Source organism: Pseudophryne corroboree, chromosome 6 (genome assembly GCF_028390025.1).
Source record: "Pseudophryne corroboree isolate aPseCor3 chromosome 6, aPseCor3.hap2, whole genome shotgun sequence".
Taxonomy (NCBI): domain Eukaryota; kingdom Metazoa; phylum Chordata; class Amphibia; order Anura; family Myobatrachidae; genus Pseudophryne; species Pseudophryne corroboree.
The window spans coordinates 811,303,615-811,315,678 of record NC_086449.1 but is presented as its reverse complement, the minus strand read 5'-3'; the positions used below and the strand labels follow the sequence as shown (position 1 = coordinate 811,315,678).

General features: G+C 46.0%; 1 protein-coding gene across 3 annotated transcripts in view; it reads right to left on the bottom strand.

Moving 5' to 3' along the window:
- Positions 1-12,064, bottom strand: part of SYN3 (synapsin III) — a 346,396-nt gene that overhangs the window by 203,830 nt on the left and 130,502 nt on the right. For all 3 annotated transcript variants that reach the window (XM_063929040.1, XM_063929038.1, XM_063929039.1), the window contains exons 5-6: positions 10,348-10,504; positions 4,295-4,384 (exon numbers count right to left, since the gene is read on the bottom strand). In XM_063929040.1, coding sequence (XP_063785110.1) covers positions 4,295-4,384; positions 10,348-10,504 — 247 coding nt within the window. The remainder of the gene's footprint in view (positions 1-4,294; positions 4,385-10,347; positions 10,505-12,064) is intronic.

The following is a 12,064-nucleotide window of genomic DNA, read 5'->3' as shown; positions in this document are numbered from 1 at the left end:
ACCCTCACCGCAGCTGCTCTCCGGACTTCACAGGAGAGGCGCGCGCTGCATTATTTGTGTATCTGGCACTGCTGGGAGGCATTATTTGAATATCTGGCACTGCTGAGGGGCATTATTTGTGTATCTGGCACTACGCGGGGGGGGCATTACTTGTAGTTGTGAGGCCACACCCACTTTCGCAAGAAACGCACACGCATTGGGGGGTGAGGGTAGCTCCTTCAGAGGTTTTATTTTCCGAAAGTAGCTCACACCCCAATTTAGGTTGGAGACCACTGGCGTAGACTATAGCAGGCTGGTTGTTTGGAGACAGATGAAAGGAAGTACATTGGACGGGATTCAATAGCATACTCAATACTGGCAATTATAAGACATCCATCTAATGGCTTCCATTGTCCCAGCCACTCACTCTGAGGATCGCAGCCCACGGGCGGCATTGAAAGCCTTTAGATCTTAATATAAAACACCTTTGGCTTCAAGATCAAACAAAATATTCATAGTCCAACAAATTGACTAGCTAATTACCATTTTATTTTACTTTTTAATTCGTTCCCAAAGCCTGTCTATTATATCAAGAATATTGCTCTAAAGATGGAAAGCAAATCAGTGCAAGACTCTAAACACAGTGGAACCTCAATGTTTCTAAATAAAGGTTTGTCTGATTGCTGTTTTTGTTTAATAAAATAATAATGTGAAGTCTTTATTAATAAATAGGTGAAATGCGTCACTAGTCAATAGGTGAAATGCGCCAGTGGTCTTTGACTATCCCAACTTCTTGGTGACCACACTGAGACCTCAGGTGAAAGGTCAACAGTGCTTAAGGTCATTAGGTACAAAAGGTCAACAGGTTCACAGGCACTTTCTGACATTCTGACACGCCTTCTCTCACATCGTACAGTACATAACATAACTCACCGCAGGAAGTAATATCCATGTGACAATTACTTAATAGCAATCACAAATTCAGCAGCTACCTTCACTCGTGTTCCAGAGCTTATATTAAACATGATTTGTCATTTATTGTTACTAACTTTCCCGTTGGCTTCTGATTTCTGATGTAAAAAAAAAAAAAAGGGGGGGGGGAATTGGAAATTTCTGCTCAGCTTTCACTTTGTTGAAACAATGCTGTCCGCTGTACAGGTAACCCGCAGTGCTGCTGATAAATTTGAACACTATATAAGGGGTCTATTTGCTCCCATGAGTGGGCTCGGTACACATGCGGAAATGCTACATTCCATTCATTATTAGGAGCCAGATGGGGCCACCAACAATGAACATTTTCTGAGTTTGCCTGCGGGAACTTTTACGCCGCCTTCCAACCGACCCCGTCTTCCAATTAAGGCTAACTTCGTGTGCATGTGTGAACCCGGGCCACTAGCGCTGTTAGGTCAGACCCGGCAGTGTAAAGTTCCGCTGCTACTAATTAGTGATGTAACTACAGCTGTTTCTTGGAGCAACTGTCCCAGCACTTGAGCAATTCTGAATTACCCCGACAGTTGAGTATCCATCATTGCAACTCATGGCTAGTTGGATACTTTATTATTGCGGGACTCTGGAGTGGGATCCGGTCTTTCGGTCGAAAGTAAGTAGGTCGACAATGTTTGGGTCAACCACTATTGGTTGACAGTAAGTATGTTGACAGGGCTTATAGGTCGACGGGTCAAAAGGTCAACATGAGTTTTTAAAAAATGTATTATATAGAAACACAGCGCTTGCAAACCACCAAAGATTGTTTGAATACACAAAGGGTTCCTGCGTCTCCCACCGGTGGCACTGTCCCACCAAATATAATCAATATAAAAGAGATAGTATACACTGTCAAGGGAGCGCTGGAAACCTTATTAGATTTAAATATATTCAATTTATTTATACTCCAAAATATACATAAAACATATAAAAATTTGTATGTAAAAATTACTGTGATTATTGTAAATATAAGTAGATCCACATACAATAAGAAATTGCCCTTATAGTTCATTTTTTAAATATTGTCCATATCTTATCTCTTATTTATTGAATAACAAGTGTTACTCATGGACAAAACGTCTCTTAAGAAAGCCGGGATGCAAAGTTGCAGTCGTTAATTGCAGCCACTTGGCGAGATCATTAATACTGACAGAGGGAGAACGCTGTATGTTGAGCTGTCCACAGCGGTATGTTACGACCCCAAATTGTATATTGCCGTATTATGTCTCTTTAGCCGGAATAAAGATTTATAATAGATAGTTTCTATCACTAGAAGAATTTCTGTTGCAGTCAGGGGGAGTCCGCTGTGTTAGATCTCTTTTATATTGTTTTTAAAAAATGTTTACTTGTTTTTTAACTTTTTCATACTTAACGATCGAGGCGGACTACGATTGGGAATAGTAACTTGTCCGAAGCATGACAAGCGGATCGAGCCATGCGAGGGGACACAATGCACTAATTGGGGTTCCCGGTCACTGTAAGGCAAAAACGACACCCAAAAAACATAAAAAACTCATGTCGACATTTTGACCTAAAGACCCTGTCGGCCTACTTACTGTTGACCAATAGTAGTCGACCCCAAACATTGTCGACCTACTTTCTGTCGACCTTACATACCACACCCCTCTGGAGTATAGGCCCCTAAGTCAAGGTAGAGAAATGAATAAAAGTTTGCAAATCACTGTATTGTCAATCAGAGAATATGAATGAATATATATATAAATTGATAGTGCATATCTCTGAAATTCATTATCCAAAAACCACATCTGCTGATCATAAATTTGCAACCAGACTGTCAAAAATCCATAATCCACATCTGCATATCCTAATAGTCTTCACGTTCCTGTATATTGCATTTTACCACCGCCCGGTAATGTTTAGCCCAATAGCACGTACAAGTAAGCATTACTGCACAGCACAAAGGGGGTCATTCCAAGTTGTTCGCTCGTTATTTTTTTCCGCTACGGAGCGATTAGTCGCAAACTGCGCATGTGCAATGTACGCAGCGCGCCTGCACCAAGTAAATTAGCACAAAAGTTTGGTATTTTACTCACGGCGTAACTACGTTTTTTCATCGTTCTGCTAATCGGAGTGTGATTGACAGGAAGTGGGTGTTTCTGGGCGGAAACTGGCCGTTTTCTGGGAGTGTGCGGAAAAAAGCAGGCGTTTCAGGGAAAAACGCGGGAGTGTCTGGAGAAACGGGGGAGTGGCTGGGTAAACGCTGGGCGTGTGTGTGACGTCAAACCAGGAACGAAACTGACTGAACTGATCGCTATTTGTGAGTAGGTCTGGAGCTACTCAGAAACTGCTAAGAAATTTCTATTCGCAATTCTGCTAATCTTGCGTTTGCAATTCTGCTAAGCTAAGATACACTCCCAGAGGGCGGCGGCCTAGCGTGTGCAATGCTGCTAAAAGCAGCTAGCGAGCGAACAACTCGGAATCACCCCCAAATAACACAACCGGTCCGTCACTGCACGGGAGGACAATTACCCCATGGACCCTTTACTAGTTGTCTCCAGGCACTAGGACCATGCAATGATGGAGAATGCTCCCCAGAAACGCCTTTACGTGGAGCGTACACACTCTAGAACAGGGGTGGCCAACCAGTCAGAGACAAAGAGACGAAAAAAATGTGTTAGGTACGTCAAAGAGCCGACATTGAGCCGAAGGACGCACATGCAAAAATGGGGTGTGGCCTTGTGCCTTCTAGGCCACGCCCCTGATATAAAATACATTGAAAAAGCCAGATCCAATATAAAATACAATGAAAAAGCCACTTCCACATAAAATAATTGTAAAAGCCAGATCCACATAAAATATATAGAAAATCTAAATTCACATAATACACTTCAGCTCCCCCATGTGTCACTTCAGCCAGCACCCTCCTGTCACTTCAGCCAGCACCCTCCTGTCACTTCAGCCAGCACCCTCCTGTCACTTCAGCCAGCACCCTCCTGTGTCACTTTAGCTTCTCCCAATACATGCCATTGCAGCAGCCCCTTATGTGTACTCTGTTTGCTGGTGGGTGTCTCATCTCTAATATCTGGCTCCCTCAGTTCTAAAACCCTGTAGTGCTGCTGCGTGTTTTTCTGGAGAGCAGTGGTTACCGGATCTGTTGTGGTCATGTGACTTTGTGTGTTAGGAGCCACATTTGAAGAAAGAAAGAGCCGCATGTGGCTCAAGAGCCACAGGTTGGCCACCGCTGCTCTAGAAGGAGCATTTCCAACTCATCATCAAACCCTTTTCCAGAACAATAACCAGCACCAGAGACGGAGTCCCCGGCTTCTCCGCACAGAGATCCTGCGTCTCACAGAGAGACAGTGACACTCACCATCTGCTTGTGGTTAGGGAAGAAGGACTGATCCACCAAGGGGAACTTGTCAGCGCCCAGCCTCTGGAAGATCTTTATGAGCTGCGAAAACTGGAAAGACAAAGACAGAGTTAGCGCTGCGTCTACAACTGTGTGCAGAGGCCAAGTGATTGTATCTGAGACATTCAGGTTATTAATTCTCTGCAGTCCAACTTCTCTCAGCGACAAGGCTTGTACAGACCGAGGAGTTGATGTCAGGTCACCCGCCACCAGAAGCCAGTTCTAGGCCTCTGTCGCTATGTCATATTATTATTTATTATCATACATACTACAGCTTTTTATTCTTTTGTATGGCTGAAGCTATACTGAACTTGTGTATCAGTCCACTAGGAACTAGTGACACCATGGGGCAGAATTCATTAACCGCAAGGTTCCGTCGGAACCACCTGCGCTTACAAGGCAGGTTATCGGGAAAACCTTGCTTGTTTATGAGCACGTCCCACAGAGGTGGGAGCATACTGTGAGCCGAGTATTGTTTCCAACCCCGTCATTATGCAATGATTATACATTTTATTCCAAGGCTCCCCCTGTCCTTTAGGAAATGTCTTATTTTATTAAAATGCAGCAACACAGAGTCAGGAGGGGTTGGAGGCGCAAGGGGAAGCCAGTCAGAGATATGGGGTGCAGTGTGCTGAGAGAATTTGCGGCTTCTGGCAGGCTGCTCACGGTCCTGACAGGAGGCAGATCCTGTCAGGACCCTGGGCAGCCAACCAGAAGCCGCAAGATGGCTGCCGCCAGCCAGAGTCAGCTGCACTGTAGTCAGGGACATGCAGGCGATGGCCAAACGGTATTAGTTCCCTCAGCACACTGCATCCCACGACACTGACTGGCACCTTCTTGCACCTACCCTCCCTCCACATTACCGATGTGTGACTCTGACCCTCGCATTACCTGCTCTGTGGCATTACAACAGAGACGATTCGATGCTTTGATGATTTTGTTTGCTAATTAGCCAATTAACATAACAAGATGATTCATAGCCTTTATTACTCGGAGGATCTCAAGTTACATACCAGTGAAAACTCCATCAAAGTTGGTTCAGTAGTTGTCAAGTTTATCGCGAACATACATACAAATTAACGATTCTATTAATAGTTTTCTACAGCTGGGGGGAAGGGGGGGGGCATGAAACAAGACATAACTCTGAGGGTATGGAGACAATACAGGTAGGGGTGGGATTCACACTAGAGTCCAGTGGGCCCACACTGCGCACTCTACGCCCATACATTATACATACGTCTCCAGGAATCACCAGGAAAATGGTGCTGCTGCCATTTTCCCGGAGACCTGCGCATGCACAGTGTCAGAGTCTACTCTACAACTGCACAGGGGCTGCATATTGCCCCCCTTCTATCTTAAACCACCCTTGCTACAGGACACATTGATGAGAGGACAAGACCGCAATACAGGACACAGAGACTCGGTATTTGAGTCTATGCTTTGACTCCAGATCAAATACTAGCTCCAGGAGATGGCAGCGTGGTAGGCTAATGGGGGCGTGTGGCGGTGGGGGAAATGGCCAGTCTGAGAGCGTGGCATCACAATCACGTCATCGTGGCCCCGCCACCCGCTAGACAGGGCAGAGAAAACTGGCACGGTATAGCAGGGGGCGGAGCTATGAGGTCGCGATTCAGCGCGAGACGCGTCATCATATCCCCCTAGGACCGCCCACTTGTTCTCTGCTGTGGTCCAAGGGGGAAGGGGGGGGGGTTAACAGTTTTATTGGTAGGGCCCCCAGAAATTAGTTGCCCTGGGGCCCCCTAAAACTAATCCAGCCCTGTGCATATATAAGCCTATAGCACACGCCTGATTGCGTGGCCAGTGCTGGGAACCACGTGTGATACGAGACAGAGCTGCTGTATACAGACACTGACCATACTTGTATATACTGAATACAGCTCCTTCTGTCTGTACGGCGCCCCCCTGTGCAGCGTGGTCGGGCAGATTACGGAGGGTGGGTCAGCAGCACAGAAGGAAATATATACGTGCTGGGAACCAGAGACCCCGCTCAGCATCTGCAAAATATATTTCCCTGGCACAGAAACGTATTAATTACTTAGAATTGTGGTTCCTGGGAATATTTAGGCACCGCTGGAGCGAGTGTTACAGCAGCGTTCCTCTCATTTTCATTTCACCAATCAGAATCTGGCTATCATTTCTTAATTGCATCCCAGAAAATGATAGACATAATCTGATTGGTTGCTATGGGCAACATCCCACTTTTCATTTTTAGAACCTTTAGTAAATTTACCCCACAATTACTCTGTGAGTCTAATATAATAAAATAGGGCTACAGTGGGGCAGATGTACTAAGACTTGGTTAGTGATAAAGTGGAGAGAAAGTACCAGCCAATCAGCTCCTAACTGACATGTTACAGGCTGTGTTTGAAAAATGACAGAAGCTGATTGGCTGGTACTTTATCTCTCTCCAAGGATTAGTACATCTGCCCCTGGCAGTATGTGCACAAATGCTCTACAGCCCATATTAACTAATCAGATGTTTGCTCTCATTTTCTAAACAGTACTGGGAAATAAGAGCTAGAATCTGATTGGTTGTTTGTATTTGGCATTATCTTTTCCCCAGATGGATATCATGCAGGTAAGTCTATGGATTTTAGGTACAACGGGCCTGATTATGGGGTGGTCACAATGCCCGTTGCTACTGCGTCTTTGGCCCTCATTCCGAGTTGTTCGCTCGCTAGCTGCTTTTAGCAACTTTGCACACGCTAAGCCGCCGCCTACTGGGAGTTAATCTTAGCTTTGCAGAATTGCGAACGAAAGATTAGCACAATTGCGAATAGAAATTTCTTTGCAGTTTCTGAGTAGCTGGAGACTTACTCTGCCACTGCGATCAGCTCAGTCAGTTTCGTTCCTGGTTTGACGTCACAAACACACCCAGCGTTCGCCCAGACACTCCCCCGTTTCTTCAGACACTCCCGCGTTTTTCCCAGAAACGGCAGCGTTTTTTCGCACACACCCATAAAACGGCCAGTTTCCGCCCAGAAACACCCACTTCCTGTCAATCACACTCCGATTACCAGACTGATGAAAATCTTCGTTAGGCCGTGAGTAAAATACCAAACTTTTGTGCTAATTTACTTGGCGCAGGCGCACTGCGAACATTGCACATGCGCAGTTTGCGACTAATCGCTCCGTTGCGAAAAAAAATCTAACGCGCGAACAACTCGGAATGAGGGCCTTTGTGCGAAGTGGATCGGGGATGAGATGCAAATGCCGCAGCCGCTGGGATTTGTATAGAGACACCCAACGCCGGCTTCTCAGATCCACTGTGTACAAAGATGCACCATCGAACGCATATCAGTCGCCCCATCGGATCTCTGTGCAATACTTGTGTTTGCTCAGAATGTCCGTCGCAAGTAAGCCGCCGGGGCCAGTGCAACTGCGTCCAAATCCCCTGAAATGGTCGGGACACGCCTGCATTTAAGTAGCAACCCTTCATAAATGTAATGCAGCATGCAGAGGTGACCGGAGTATGGCGACATCTATCCCTTGCTTGTTGCTAGGCTACCAATAATCACATCTGTACGAGCCAATATTTTCGTTTTTTCCTTTTAGCTATTATACTGTATAAACCCTTTTAAACTCCATAAGCATATTATTTCTTCTGCAGACAGTCTGCTGTGCCCAGGAAAATGTTTTCCCCGATGAAACGTGAACTTATCTCAAATTTAATAACTTATAACAAGTCGCCGAAACTTGATCTTACATGTTTTTCTCAGCGCTGCTGGCAAAACGTTCCAACTTCATACAACGCAAAACGTTCCAACTTCATACAACCTTTATGTAGAGCGGCTTGAAGTTTAGGTGCAGCGGTTATTTTATACAAATGTTGTTTATTTGAAATACCGAACATGGGAAGGACCTGACCTGAAGAAAGATGGCGACTGTTGGCATCTTTCAGCATCATGGGCGAACAGGGGAACCTGGGTGACCCGCAGTAAATCACCATGACTTTTCCCCCCCTCTATTATAATTTGGAAAATACTTAGTGAAAATCTGGAAACCCCTCGGAAGGTAATGAAAATAAACAAGGCTGCCTGATTATTTAAATACACTGCTGAAAGGCACAGAAGGCAACTGGAAAACTGAAAACCTACATTGAGAAAAAGTCGCAGGAGGGTGTGCACAAGGCAACAGAACTGAAATTACCCAAACGTAACCCTGTAAATGCCAGAAGGGAAAGCCCACATTGCACTAAGGCAGTGTTTCCCAACCTCGGTCCTCAAGGCACACTAACAGTCCTGGTTTTAGTGATATCCAGGCTTCAGCACAGGTGACTTAATTAGTACCTCAGTTATTCTAATTTAATCATCTGTGCTGAAGCCTGGATATCACTAAAACCTGGACTGTTGGTGTGCCTTGAGGACCGCGGTTGGGAATGCCTGCACTAAGGAGTAGGATAAATAATTTTCTCTTACGTCCTAGAGGATGCTGGGGACTCCGTAAGGACCATGGGGTATAGACGGCTCCGCAGGAGACATGGGCACTCTTAAGACTTTAGAATGGGTGTGCACTGGCTCCTCCCTCTATGTCCCTCCTCCAGACCTCAGTTAGATCCTGTGCCCAGAGGAGACTGGATGCACTGCAGGGGAGCTCTACTGAGTTTCTCTGATAAAAGAATTTTGTTAGGTTTTTTATTTTCAGGGAGCTCTGCTGGCAACAGGCTCCCTGCATCGTGGGACTGAGGGGAGAGAAGCAGACCTACTTAAATGATAGGCTCTGCTTCTTAGGCTACTGGACACCATTAGCTCCAGAGGGTCGGAACACAGGTGTACACGCCGCCGTACTCTGGAGCAGGGGCATAGAGGGAGGAGCCAGTGCACACCCATTCTAAAGTCTTAGAGTGCCCATGTCTCCTGCGGAGCCGTCTATACCCCATGGTCCATACGGAGTCCCCAGCATCCTCTATGGACTAGGAGAAAAAGATTTACCGGTAGGTTTAAAATCTTATTTTTTTTATATATATTAAACAACTACCTCAGAGTAGCCATAAATATAGTTCTTACATTCTACGTCCAGTTACAATATTATGATATATTTATATATACATGCATATATATTTCTGCAACTTCTATTTTAAGCTTAATGCCCCACTGAATACTGATATAACAGAAAGGCGTGCAGACCGTCACTAGCTGCTGTCAGACAAGCGCTATTAACCAGCGAGATGCCTTTCCTCAGCCTGTGCATGTCCACTCTAACAGGTCTCATTTTACCAGTAGCACAGAGCAAAAACCCAGCTCATTATTCTTGGCAAGCAGGCAGAGAGAAAACATGGCTTCCAGCGCCACATCGGTGCCTGGAGCGTGACAGGGGGAAGAAAAACATTGTCTTGTTTTGTCTAGTTTTCTGGATGTTTTAGGAGCTATCAACAGTCTGTATCAGGGAGCAGTTCCCTCTATCTCCTGCTTGTCCGATTTCCTCGTCCTTGTCATCCTGTCCCAAAACACTGAGTCACCCGTTCCTCTGGATTCAGTTCCTACAGATAGTGTAACTTGCGGTAAATAGGGGACATTTACGGGAACTGACACACAGGGACGGACACAGAAGGTGCTCTGGCCCACCAACACCAGCCAATCGGTATGTGTAATGTGTTTGCAAGAATTTGATTGGTCATCATAAGATATAGATAGATAGATAGATAGATAGATAGATAGATAGATAGATAGATAGATTATTCTAGCTATCATTATCTAGTACACAGGTTCTCAAACTCGGTCCTCAGAACCCCACACAGGTCATGTTTTCCAGGTCACCTGTGGATTTACAAAATGAGACAGTTGGCGATACAGTCCAGCTGCCGGGAGACCTGAAAAACATGACCTGTGTGAGGAACTGAGGACCAAGTTTGAGAACCACGGATCTAGAACATTCTATAAACTGCTAGCTAGAACCTGATTGGTTGCTATGGGCAACTCTGGAAGGTTTGATGAATCCCCCCCCCCAGCCTAAAAGTGACATTCCCATGCCATATTGTAGATATAGGCACTCACCACCCATGGCTTGCTGCAGAAGTTGTAGATGGAGTAGAGGGAGTTGACGCTCTGGACCCCTCCATACTGCAGCCCAATGATGAGGCTCCGGAAATCTTCGCCCAACGTCATACTGTACGCATGCTGCCGGATTAGCACGAAGTCTGGCTTGAAGGACCTGGTGAGAGATAAATCATCTGGGGTCAGGAACATTGAACATTGGCCTGCATTTGCCCAGTCGCAGCTGGGGTAATCCTCCCTAGTTTAGCATCTCAGTGCCTGGATTTTGTTCATAGAGATTCTCAGCCCTTGAACATTGGGACGCACGGCTGTACACCAGGGAAGGGGCATTAGATAAAATCACAGGCATCACCGCGGCAAAAGTCGCTGCAGCATTCAGCGCAGTTGTGTCCAGTTCGCTATGGACCGCTTTCTGACCGTTCATTCTCTGTCTCCTCTCATGACTCCACCTCCCCCTCACTTCCACTAACTGTAGGGGTACCCCAAGGTTCTGTCCTTGGTCCTCTTCTCTTCTCTCTCTACACGTCCTCACTAGGTAAGCTCATTAGTTCTTTTGGTTTCCAATATCATCTCTATGCTGATGACACTCAAATCTATCTTTCCTCTCCAGACCTCTCCCCTGCTCTCCTCACTCGTATCTCCAACTGTCTCTCTGCTACCTCTTCCTGGATGTCCCAGCGCTTTCTTAAACTTAACATGTCTAAGACCGAGCTGATCATCTTCCCTCCCTCCCGCATAACCTCACCTCCTACAATCTCATTATCTATTGATGGCACTACTATCTCCTCTAGCCCCCAAGTGCGCTGTCTTGGAGTAATCCTTGATTTCTCCCTCTCCTTCAAACCACACATTCAGCACCTCTCACAAACCTGCCGTTTTCATCTAAAAAATATTTCCAGGATCAGACCCTTTCTGACCCAGGATGCTACTAAGACTCTTATCCACTCACTGGTCATCTCCAGACTGGACTACTGTAATCGCCTCCTGACTGGCATTCCTGACAAATACCTCTGTCCACTCCAATCTATCCTCAATGCTGCTGCCCGGCTCATTTTCCTCAGCAAACGCACTACGTCCACCTCTCCTCTCTTACTAGACCTTCACTGGCTCCCCTTCCCTTTCAGAATCCATTTCAAGCTTCTCACACTCGCTTACAAAGCCCTCACCCACTCCTCTCCCATCTACATCTCTGATCTTATCTCGCTTTACACTCCCACCCGTCTTCTTCGCTCTGCTAATGCTCGCCGACTCTCCTGCCTACGGATTACTTCCTCCCACTCCTACCTCCAAGATTTTTCACGTGCTGCACCACTTCTCTGGAATTCCCTACCTCTCCCCTTCAGACTCTCCACCTCTCTACAAAACTTCAAACGGGCTCTCAAGACCCACTTCTTCACCAAACCCAGCCAAATCTCATCCTAAACCCCTGTTCCACGCTCTCTATGTACCCCATCTGTCTCACCCCTGTCTGTCTACCCCTCCCCTTTAGAATGTAAGCTCTCACGAGCAGGGCCCTCTTCCCTCATGTGCTTACCCTTTTCTTACTTTAATAATCTTCAGCTGCACCAAATCCAGCAGTCTCCTGCCACCTGATACTTATTCCAGTGTCATCTGCTGATGTAGCTATGTTTATTTACCCTGTACTTGTCCTATATTGTCGTCAACTGTAAGTTGCTGTTTTCCTGTTTGATTATTTGTTTATGTACTCTGTAATTGG